At 41.4% G+C, this 12505-nt stretch overlaps 1 protein-coding gene across 1 annotated transcript in view; it reads right to left on the bottom strand.

Annotated features, from left to right (window-relative positions):
- Window positions 1-12505, bottom strand: part of ITGA2 (integrin subunit alpha 2) — a 70700-nt gene that overhangs the window by 12352 nt on the left and 45843 nt on the right. The window contains exons 16-24 of the mRNA XM_074569406.1: window positions 11794-11930; window positions 10170-10309; window positions 9022-9173; window positions 7894-8004; window positions 7191-7273; window positions 6228-6369; window positions 4496-4588; window positions 3414-3490; window positions 3237-3320 (exon numbers count right to left, since the gene is read on the bottom strand). Of these exons, the coding sequence (XP_074425507.1) occupies window positions 3237-3320; window positions 3414-3490; window positions 4496-4588; window positions 6228-6369; window positions 7191-7273; window positions 7894-8004; window positions 9022-9173; window positions 10170-10309; window positions 11794-11930 (1019 nt within the window). The remainder of the gene's footprint in view (window positions 1-3236; window positions 3321-3413; window positions 3491-4495; window positions 4589-6227; window positions 6370-7190; window positions 7274-7893; window positions 8005-9021; window positions 9174-10169; window positions 10310-11793; window positions 11931-12505) is intronic.

Below are 12505 nucleotides of genomic sequence, written 5' to 3'. Positions count from 1 at the left end.
AGTACAGTGAGAGGAAAAATCAGTCACGTGTACTGCTGTTTGAATTTTACAAAGTTGGTTAAGAAAACACACAGTGTACTGAAGCCCAGACCTGGAGTGAGGACGTGAAGCAAAGACAGGAAGGCTGCGTGAGATGCAGGCTCTGGCTCAGCCTCCTGCACCCTGTGGTGTTTCAGTGCCATACTGCAAACTCCCTTCCTGGCCACAAACTTCGACTTTCAGCCTTGCAGTGGTCTCCCTCCTCCAAAAGGGCCCCCAGTTGTCCCCCTTGGTACATCTATAACAGCAAATACGAACAGACTCTGAGGGAGATCCTGGGCCCTAATGCCACAGGCAGGCTTGTTTTCACACTGCCTGGGTGTAGAGACACACACAGCATCCTGCTCATGTGCATGGTACATACCACGTAGCCCTCTGTCTCCTCTGGGCCATTTTCTTTAATATTTATGGGTTTCAAAATTTCCAAAGTAACATGAGGGTTGCTGCAGCCCACCACAGGGTGAAATTACAGGTGTGTGATGGAAGGATGCGGTGCAAGGGCCTGTGGATGCTTGAGGGGCTCAGCCAGCTGGGGCCACGCTCAAAGACAATGAAAGCATCCCTGTGTAGTGCACCGCATCCCTCTGCTACCTGGGAGCAGCTCCTCTGCTGAACGACCCCAGAACTGTGTCTACTTTTCATCTTATCTTTCATTAGGAGGCTAATTTGAGCAGTCAAAAAGCAAACAGGGGAGTGAGTTAACAAGGCGCAGGGGCTATCGTGATTCCTACATCAGCTTTTCCATTAGCACAAGGTGCAAATCCATCCTCTTTACCAGTGCTGCTCTCCCCATTTAATCTGAGTAACATTTATGTGTACAACCCCAAATTAACACGTGCAGTCTCACAGAGGTGCTTCCTCATCAGTTGTGCTCCTCCATTCTGCATTGTGGATCCTTTTCCATCCTCCATACTTCCTCCCGTGGGCCCTTTCCTTGAAGGGCCTCCTCAGAAGGACTCCTAGGAAAACCCGTGTGATGCCCTTTCTGCTTCCTTATTGCTCAAATCTCCAAACCTTCCAGGATGCACAGTGTCAGCTTCCTGTCCTTGCAGGAGTCACTGGTAAGACTGATTCCCACCTCTTCTCCCGGAGGTTTATTTATATCAGGTTTTGAGGTTATATTATTAGGTTATATTATTTATAGTAGGAGATTTTCCCTAGAAAGCCTTCACTTCAGCAAGACAACACTTTTTTCTCAACCCCTGTATTTTAAGAGGTTGCTCCTTGGCTATATTACCTGCCTCAGAAGGAACTACCTCCAGACAAATATTTCCTAAGTGGGAGAGTATAAAAATGAGCTAACTCCAAGGCAGGCATTTAAAATTGTACCTTGGCTTAATGTGTACTTCCTTTAGTTATTTTAAATTGATTCATCTCCAAGAATAACTAATCCTTTTCTGGCAGCAGGGATTCCTTCATGCCTTGACTTGCATGTGAAATTGCATTTTCTTATACTCAGGAGATGCACCTGAATTCAAACCCCTATTTTTCCTTGAGTAACTCTTTTATAGACTCCATGCCCAGCCTTTTCTGAAGCATTGAGTTTCTGTTAATATTTCTCAGCTAATTAAATTTGCTGATTCAAGTTTGCACCATCTCAATTTCCTAGGAGGCTGCTGAAGTTGCTGTGCTACCCACCGAGTCAGATGCTCCTGTGGTCTCTGTGCCGATGCTAACTTTAGGAACAAATACTCTGTTTCTGCTGAAGTCTCATGTGAGCTGAAAGAACTTGCATCGCTGACTCAAATGCTTCTCCGCAATTGAAATAACCTGAAAAATTCTGCACAACTCCAAAATTGGTGCACCTAGCTGCAGTGAATGCAGGACCTCCCAATGTTATGAAGCTGCCGCTGCAAAGCAGGTTATTATTATAGCTTCTGTGCTGTGGCCCCTATTCCAGCTCAGGTGATACTTTGCAGCCAACAGTTCTTGTAGTTACGGTGGTTTTCGAATTCATTGCTGCTGTGCATTTTTAAGCAGCTTCCTTTTTTTCAAATTTCTGCCATTCTTTGAATAATTGCTGTTTATTTTCTATGAGTTTATGCTTACTACTTTTGGAATGCTTCGGGATGCAAAAGCATTTTTTTCACCAAGAAATGGTGACCAAGTGCATCAAATATAACTACATGTAGTTTATCCTCGAAATTCAGTAATTGGGAAAGATAAACCAATCTTTTCTTTGATGAAAACTAAAATAGGCCGTCTTCACCTGAAAGTCAAACCAGTGCATTTTGTGTCAGTTCTAATTTAAGTTGAACTGTAACTGAAATTATTTTTGTTTGGAACAGTAACAGACTAATTACTGTTACAGTGCATCCCAAACCACTTGGGGTTTCCAGGGCTGAAGATGAGAGGTTTCAAGGGCGTGATATGATCAGTCTTAAAGGGGTTTTTGTCTGTTCCTCTCCCCCTGCCTCTCCAGCTGTCTCTCTTTACAAACTGCCCATCCTGGGGTAAAGGATCCTTCTTGGAACAGCCCTGACCTGGCTTCCATGGGGAGGGGAAAGGGCTGACACCAGAAGGGAAGGTGGCAGGTGTGAGATGAATCTCCAGGCGGGCACGTGGCAAAGCAGGGTGTGCTGCTCCCCATGCCAACACAGCAGCAGCAAGGGGCAATCTGCCATGGGCCACCTCAGGTTTTAGTTCAAATCACTATCTCAAACTGCTAACAAGCGTTTACATTTTTGGTCCAGGTTCAGCAAGTATGTCCATAATTATTCCCCCCGTGTCGTCCATTCCTCCCCCTCCCCCACCTCTTGCTGAGACTTTGAGCTGGAGCATTTTTTTTCTCTTTGTTGTTGTTCTTTTGTTTAGTTTTGATCACTTTTCCTCCAGTTTTGATCCAATGGCACTATGTTTGAGCGCAGAGGCCCAACCTTATTACATAGTGTATACTAATGATATTATCAAAACCACAAGCACTGTTTGGTTTTTATACCACTTCCATTCACGTAAGCATCTGTATCAATTGTGCAGAGGTTATCACGGATCTATGGTTTCTTACTACACATTCCATAATTTTTTACATGCAAGAGTATTGGAAGAACATAAAATTGATGAAATGGGCATTTCTGATGAAATGACAATTCCCCAAATGAAAACAAAGTTTCACTATCTTTTCAGTGGCCTTTCAAGACTGCTACTATATTCAAATGCCTTGGCAAAATGACAGTGACTCTTTACATTATGCAGCATACCTTGTGAAATGAATTTCTGCATCGTATCGCAAAGGAATTGATAAGCTGACCTGGTTGTCCAATTCTTGCTCTTCCTTACTTTCACTGTTCATCAAAACACATTTAAGTCAGGTGTTATTATTTTATACAAATAAGGTATTAATACCTAACTTGCTTTCATACGATTATATACTTTACCTCAACGCATGAAAACTTAGAAGTGCCACATTCTGAAGATTTTTCAGGTTAAAATCAAAACTGATATCAAAAGATACCTACAGAAGAGACAAAGAACAGGCAGTAAATGAGCTGATGGTACAACATCCAAAGGACTTTACAAAAGCAACACAATTATTCATATGTGCAACAATCTAGAATTGCCTTCTGTATCTGAATTCTCCACCAATTTCTGTGTAATATTTCAGTAATTTATAATACTCCAGAATTGCTTTGTTCTCACTTTCCCCTACAAATTGGCATTGTTACGTAAACATGAGCTATTTGCACTTTTAAATTGTCTCTAGCTAGCTATAAGCTGCAACAAAAGGTGTTCAGGATTCACTCCTTTCTTCCATTTGTTCCAATGGGTCCACTTTGGTGCCATTAAAAATTCAGAACAAACTTAGCTTTTCATATGTAATTAATTTTTTTTATTTTGCTCCCCCTGACACAGAACATCATGTTTCTATTCTTTCTAGCAAAAATCTCATTACACCAGTTGATTGTGTTAGAGGCTGGAAGCCTATTTCTCTTCTGCCCTTGAGGGATAAGAGATTAAGTTGCATAAAACCACGGATATCCCGTGGTTATGGTATATGTGAGAAAAAGGATATACCACCTATCATAGGGCTGTGTTGGCCACCCCTCTCCCCTCAAAGCAATGCTGCTTTTTGGAGAGATGAAATTCACAGAGCAGGAGAGGGAGCTGCCGCAGGTTCACGCAGCAGGAGGGGTTTGACAGGAATTGTGCTCAGTTACCAGAAGGCCACGCATGGTGCTCTCTGCTTCTGCCCCCAGCCCTCACCCTCCAAGAGTTACAAAGCTACAGTAGCTTTTCAAAGCTGTGGGTAGGGACAAATGTGCTTCAAGAGCCTTTTTTCCCTTTAATCTAGAAGCTTAGCCCTTAGTTTGCTTCTTTTAATGCCTCTGAAACCCAATGGGAAGTTAACTGTTGCCAAATCTAAGAAATCCTCACCAGCAGTAAACGCAGATTTAGGGTAAAACAACAACAAAAAAGCTTCTGGGTATTATTCAAGGTTATTTAAACACGGTAGCTGTACCTGTTGTCCTGTTCTGAAAACAGGATAGCTTATTTGGCAAATGACAGTACTTTGTGCTGTTCCTGTCTGACACGAGACTTCAGTCCCATCGCTCTGCAGAAGAAACAGACAGAAAAGTCATCCTAGTATCAGGTTTTGGTAAAGCAAGAGAGGAAGTTCCCGGTTTGTATCTTCAACAGGACACGTATTACACTAAGGATTAGTACAGACAGGTGTTATGGCAGTAATTCCTAGAGTTGCAGGGGAATAGGCAGGGCTAGGACAGAGGCAGGAGAAAGGTGGGACAAGGACCAGTCCCGTGAGATTTCTTGTGAGCTGTCATGATCTTGTTAGACTTTTGTGTTGGGCTTGGAAGAAGGAATACAGGCTAAAGAGTACAGGTCACCTCCAGCATTAACTCCTATAGTGCTTTTTACAGCATTTTTACAAAACTTTTGCAGCCATATTTACATGACCTGAGAGCTACTGAAGTACTCTCACTATAGAAGTTAGTGTGCAGAGGGGAACTTTATCGTACTTTTTATAGCAAAATCTACAAGACATAAGAGTTTAATTACTACTTTTCAGAATATGTAGCATGTCATTGTCCTACATCAAAGACAAACTCATAGACCATAGCCAGTTATCATCACTTTGACAAGAATTCATTAAAATGTACTGTCTTTTGTTAAAAGTATCCCTACCGGACATTTACCATTCATGAATTATGCTACCAAAACAAACCCCCAAAAGAACACCCATACATTGCCAGCTTAAGCTTTTCTTCCTGCTTGAAGCAGGCACATTTTTGGTCAAAAGCTTCATACGCAGGCTAAAATACTTCTAAGCAAATGATCTTTTAAAGCAAAAGAATATCCTAGCTCCAGTGTGGTCTTTTGACATGAGCGCAATGAGCAATTCTGCTGCACAACAGGATGGGGAGGTAGAGGGGCACCCTCAGTGCTGTGTGGAGTATTTCTGCCAGTTCATTGTTCAGGAAAATGCTGCTCTGGGGCAGTGATGAATGCTCCTATCCCTCCTCTCCCTTCAGTATAGGGATTGCTCTGGATTTCACCCCTAGGATTATCACGCACCTCTCCAGTAGCAGCCTGACCACATAAGCCAAGCACTGAAGTCTGGATTTCATCCTTCATGAGTTGTTTGGGAGCAACAGTTTAGATTATAGATTTACTGCATTCCCCAAAATAGTATGCATAATTCCCTTCTTTTCCCTTTCCTAAGACAAAATTCATTAGAAGAGAAGCTTCTGGTATAACAATCACTTCAATCTGATTAACTGTCTAGCTGGAACACATGGCCTTGGCAATAACACTATTTCTAGATCCAAAGTCTGTGCTTTAAGGCCGCATCATCAATGCTGCATGCTTGATTTATCAAATACAAATTCCCTGTGTCACAGCAACTTCATTCAGGCATGTTGCTGGGAGTCAAGCAGAAGATGTGGGTGCCAAGGCCTAAAGTGAGGAAAAGATGACTGAAATACTGAGGTGAGGTCAAACTCAACAGTTTGCCAACTTTTATGCTGAGTTGGCAGTGTCTCTTCTTGACCTAAATAAACTGATATGCCGAAGGGAATAATTCTGGTATCCAAGAAAATAAATTGGGAGAGAGGTTTGCACACACATTCTTTCCTGGGACAGGCACTACTAGAAAGAAAAAAAAATAATAATTTCTCTGAGAAACTCAAAAATCAGTGGCAATAACAGAAACAGTGAGGCTGGGTATCACATACCGGCAAAGAAGATGAAGCGAAAAACAAGTTGTCAGAAAATGTAGCCTGGATTCTGGTGTTATATGCATTTTCCTTTTTATTTCCCAATTTCACATTGAACGTTAGTCTTCTGTTTTTGCTGCTGACAACAAACTGCTGTTTGCTGTTGGAAAATAAAGTCCATTGTTGTAAACAGAGGTACTAGAACAGCTGTGGATCATGAAAATGTGTTCACTGTAGTCAACAACAAATAACAAGCACAGCAAGGCATTTCCTACATTCTACGCACTTAAACACTCTGCTTTCTAAACCCTTTGACATAAGAAACGCTCTGATGGTGTTTCTAAAAACCAAATGGAATTAGCATCTTCTTAAAGTGCAGGACCTTGATTATGTATGTTCAAAGTAACTTCGCTGAATTTTCAAGGGCTCTAGACTGATGGTAAGGTGGGCAGTGAGTGGGGAGCGGACTTGGATGGCAGCTTCATGAAAAGCTAGCCCTGTCTCTCTGTGTACTGTACATGTATGCGTATATCTGCACATGGACTTGGAATATGTGCTGCCCAAATGGCTGACCTTGGCTCCCCAGTGGCACAGTCTGCTGCAGGATCCTGACTGCTCCCCGCGGGAGGGACCAAGACGGCTGCTGCAGCCAATGATGCTCCCCCCGCGAGTTCCCGTTCTCCATAGCTAGACACGATTATTCTGAATGGTCACCGCATCTTCAATCCCTAAGGTACCAAAACTTGGGTTTGTCTAAGCTGACAAGAGTCCTACTTCTGTACCTGTGTTCCTGCTATACCTCTTTTTCCTTGATTAGTTATTTAGACAGAAAAGCTATTGCCTTTTTTATCCCTGCTGTTTCTAAGTAGATGTTGAACTAGAGAGTCATTCTCATCTAGAAATTCATCCAAAGCCTACAGACAAACCAATTGGTGAAAACTTAACACCCAATCCCAACAATTCCACAGATTCAGCTCTTACCCATCATCTGCCTTCCGCTGAACATTCAGGACAAGATCACAGATACAAAGTTCATCTTCACCACAGTCTTTAACAAAAGGAATCTATAAAAACCAAAAACATTTCCTGAATGACAGCACTTCAACTTTAAAATTATCTATAGACAGCAGAGTGCAGGCACCTTTGAGATGAAGCGCATTCTTGGTCTGCACATAAGAAAATCCCTCTGAAGGGCATTAAAAACTCTTGACACATGAACAAGTTAACACTGAATGACACGTTACTGTATGTCAACTGATCCATAAGAACAGTGCAGGCAGGTTATTGTTAACCCATAACAAATATGATGTAATCAAAGGGGTTCCATCTCTCTTTTGTGTACTCTTTTATTGTACAATAAACTCACCTAAAATAGTTCATCCTTGCCATCAACTAGAAGTTCACGTCAACAGTGACATGGCTCAACCAACATGTTCCTTATGCCTATGGTGGCTGATGTATGCGTATGTGTGTGTGTGTGAGTAAGCCCACAAAGTACAGACAAAGATATAAAAGGAACCAGGGGACAATCCCCCTAGCCCACCCCAGATGCCTGGTTTCGGCCCAGTGACTTAACTAGAACACCAGTTTTCACATGCATGTACCTCTCTGGTGTTTGTGGGAGCCACATATTATGGATGTGTGTACAGCCATGCATTTTTCAATAGTAAGTCTGCATACTTACACTATAGGCCACAGATGCAGGAGAATATTTATCAAGGACAGGGCTGGAGCCAGGATTTGCAAGGCCAATGTCAATGCGCAAACTAAGGGAATTCACTGCATCGGTAGGTTCCTGCAAAACACATGGTTCAGATGATAGCTGTCAGCACAGCAAACGGGGTAAAATCAGTAATTCTACTGCAAATTGAGAATGCATAGTAAAATCAAACTTGCTCTAAACAAGAAAAAGTAACAGTGCAAAGCTAAATTTCTCAACTGAAATAATTTTATGAGACTGCATAGGGTGGGCTCCTCCTGCCAAACAGCTTTTAGTGCCATTTCCATGATAAAACTTGTTTTCCTAGGATTCTTGGAGACTCTATTCATCACCGTCAGTTCTAGGGCTAAGGAACATGCAGATTCTCTTGCAGCTGCAGAAGCTGGTCCTCAAAACCCACCACCAGGTGACTTTCGTTCTCACCTGGCTGCAGAAGTCAAATTCCTATTCCACTCTGCCTTGCCATCAAAGAGAGCAGTTGGGCCTGAGTGACACTAAAACACACTGTACCTAATGTCTCCTCTGTTTCTCAGTAATGGGTGCTATGGCTCATGGCTCCACAATGGCACTAGATGCGATCAACAAGTCAAAGATATCTGCATTGAAAAGCAGAGCAGGAATTGAAGTCTTCTACCTGACCTAGCATCATGCAGGGGTCTTAAGGCAACTCTCAGAGATATGTTCAGTCTTTGATCCTATAGAAAGATGGGAGACTTTCTTTTTTCCTAAGTGTATTTCCTAGGCCTAGCATACACCAGAAGTCTGCCTGAAATGCTATTTGTTTGTGAGAAAACATGTGCACCTATGTCAGTTCTTACAAAAGAACCTACTCAGAGGGAAATTAAAATCTATTGAAATTATGGTCTATGGGCTCTGTGTTATGTCAGAGATGAAGTACATAATTAAGAACTTCGTCTAAAAAGCTGTGTTGAATTTGAGTTATTAGTTTCTTTGAAATCAGAATCTTACTAAGTATTTTTCAGTTGTTGGGGATTTGAGAAACGTGAATCATTGAGTAAACCATGCATCAAATTCACCAACATCTTCCTGTGATCATTTTTGTTACATAGGACTGCTTGCAATTGCACTTACCTGTACACTGAAGACATCATGAACGCAGTTCTCCTCATGACGTACCACAAGATCCCTCTGCATGTACCTTTCATTATTTTCTTTGAACAATCCTCTAGAAGTCACTCTCGAGGACTGGAGATCTGCATCCAATGTTGCATTGTACTTTATAGCTACAAGAAGAATAACAGTACATTTTTTGCTGGTTATGACTGCCCATGATCTCATTACTACGCTCAACGTTACCAAATGACCAGGCTTTCCAAACCACACTAAATATTTAACTTTTTTCGTAGCTTGCTAAACACAGCGCAGTCTCAAAATGATAAAATTTTCTCTTGTGTTTTCCAAAGCTGTCAAACAGGTTTAAATCCTGACGTAAGTTCTCATCCACAGAGAGCACATTAAATGGCAATCAATCCAGTCTCCACTGCAGCTGTTTGAGCCTGCAGCTCAGGCAAGAAGCCAGTCAGCAGGGCCAGGATTACACTAGATAAAGGGGCCTTGCAACTATATCCCTGAACTCTGAGGAGACTATAAAGAATCTCCATCTTCTCTTCAATCACATAATAATTTCTGTCCTCTTCATCTTATGACTAATACACTGTGGAAGTTCACTGTTATTTTCTACTCACAATCATGAGTTCCTAAAGGCACTACACATAGCACTGACGCAGTCCAACTGGTGTTATCCATGACGTGTACTTTTAACTAAATAGCTTCATGAGAGGCCAGCACTGGTCTCAGAAATATTTGGTGCTCTCCTGTCCTCTGAAAAGAAGAGCTTCTCCCCACTGACATCTGCACTGAGCCTACAGATATATTTTTTTATTATTATTACTTTTTCTGAAGAGAGAAGAAAAATGTGCAGCCCGCTGTTGAAATCAGCAGGTTGGAAAAAAATCAGCTTCTCACCAATGACATTTTCTGGGGTTTGCTGAACAGGAAGGATACAGCTCTCCTTTATACTGTTAATTCCTCACTTTTGAAAGATTATGGAGCTAGTGATGAAAGTAGGTCTTAAAAACACTTTCTCAAGCACTTCAATTTTATACTGATTTTGCCTTTTTTGACATTCAATCTAACACTTCTTTAGAATCTCCACTACTCATTTGAATAATGGACTTTTGCAGAAATTAATATAAGACAAGTTATTGAAATACTCTTACCCACTTGATTATTTCTCTTAACAGGTCTAAATGTAGCCTGAAAACATATTTTGACAGTTATTTCTGTGTTCTTGTTCAGAAGACTGATTTTCTCAGGTTTAAATGAGGCAATTATGGAGACATTTGCAATGCTTCGTGACCTGCAAAGTATTTTAAAAGGTTACATGTGGTTTTCAAGAGCCCTGGGTAATGTACAAGCTGTTGTCTATTACTACCTGTAAGTGTAACATTGATTTGCTTGGTTCCCAATGTAAACATCTTTTAATGGCACTGGTAAAAGTATTTTTCTTTGCATATAAGTGAATTTGTTGATACAGTAGTGTTCAGTAATGACAATAAACAATTCGTCATGTCAAATTAATGGATAATCAATGCCTTTATCCCAATGCTCTAATCTTTCCCTTAGGATAACAGAGCATGAAGCCCTTTTCCTGTTTTCCCAATAAGTAACGTTCTTCTGCTCCTTTAGGGAAGTTACTGAGCTCCTCTGAGAAGGCGAAAAAGGGCAATTCTTCATCTTAATTAATAGTCCTATTTTCCAGAAAAACAACTTTCATGTAATTAATCAAGATTTTGAAGAACAGTTTCAAAAGAACCCTGCATGTAAAAACAAACACTTTAATCAAAAGTGAAACTCATTAATCAGACCAAATGCCAGAGTGAAATAAAAATGAACATCTTCATTAATCAAATCTAAATAAATGCTGGTACTCCAAGGAGCATAATTTTCTTTAATGCAATTCCCACCAGCACCAGCAGCAGTTCTGTTGTGGGTCAAAGGTCCATACTGACCATTCATTTTTAATAATCTTGTTTCATTATGAAATAAGTAGCAATTCAGTCATGTTTTTCTTCTTACAATGGGGAGCCTCAGGCAAGAAGACAGACAACAGATAGAAAAGCAAGCTGCATTTTAATTTAGCTCCTCAAGGAAGCAGTGGAAAATACACAGTACTTAGGGAGGCAGAAGATTTGACTTCTGTGAAGCCTTTCTTCTTTATTTTGTGGAAGTATTCAGACTGCTCTGGCAAAGGCTACATGCCAGAAAAGATAGGTTTCTTGCCAGAAATAGGTGCCAACTCTCTTTCACCACGCTCTGTCTTTTCCCTGCAGGACAACTCTCTCCCACACATCAGCCTACCACCCAGCAAAGGTCACGCAGGTTGTGTGGGAAGTGGTTTCATCTGTCTCATGCTCAGCTATCAAAATTACACTGTAGCTACTGAAGTACAACCTGCTCTGACAAACACTCTCAAGCGAGCCCCACTCCCCCTGGACCAGGTGTCTGCACAGCAGCAGCAGCCATGGGTGTCTCCTGGCCCTCCCCATCCAAGCCCAGATCCTTCCTGGCAGCCCCCGCCACCTGGCTTCCCCCCACATGCCCTGCCTCAGCCCCCCACCACTGCCTTGGCTTCAATAGTTAGATGCTACATGCTTAAAAGAGGTTTAGTCTAATGCTGTTTTTCAGCTAGCTACCATAGCAGCGATGAGGCAATAAGTGTGTTAGCTCTGAACACATGGAATGAAAGAGCTTTTTGGTTTGCTTCTTTTGCTGTTTAATTAACTAAATGCTCAACTTGCATCTGAATTGTTAAGTGCTTCCTTTCTAAAGGAGTTTACCAACCATAGCAGAACCACATTTCCATCAGCACCAACGGATACGTCAGTAATGTCATCGTCATCTAAGTCTCTATGGCCATCTACTGATCTTCCAAAGAACTGGAGCCGTTGTCCAAAAGCAGAATCCAATCCTAAAATTTTCTGTGGAAGAGAGTTTGGTTACTGAGCTTGCCACAAGAGTGCTTAAGTCTGTAGATAGCAGCCTAAGCGATGGATTTTCACTGATATTCCCTGTATACGCAATGTATTGTTTAAACAAAACGCTTTTGTGGATGTTTTCTCAGACGCTTCTAAGCACTTTTCCCTGCCCTGTTGGAGCACACAATGGACTAGATTTTTCTGTCTTGGGAGTAGATCAAGTTACTGACTGTGTATGCCAGCTAGTACTCACTGTAAACTTTTTCCATCTCACACTGAGCAGCTCAAAGAATAGGAAGCTTAACAGGACTTCTAACAAACACTTGTCCAGAAAGTCAGAAAGTCTGAATGGAAAGTGACATTAAAATTACGATTATAGTAGCATATAGGACATGCAAAGGCCCTTGAAAGTCTTTTCCTTTAATACTACATATTTATAATTTACAGAGCTGGGATTTAGCTAATCTCCATTGCTGTACATCAACCCTAAAAACCTGAATAATGGGTGTCAGAAAACATATAGGAAATTAGCTGACTTCATACATGGCCACCAAAAACTCTAAGAAGCTCAGACGGAG

Source organism: Larus michahellis, chromosome Z, assembly GCF_964199755.1.
Source record: "Larus michahellis chromosome Z, bLarMic1.1, whole genome shotgun sequence".
Lineage (NCBI taxonomy): Eukaryota > Metazoa > Chordata > Aves > Charadriiformes > Laridae > Larus > Larus michahellis.
The sequence above is the reverse complement of the archived record's forward strand: the minus strand, read 5'-3'. Positions and strand labels throughout refer to the sequence as shown.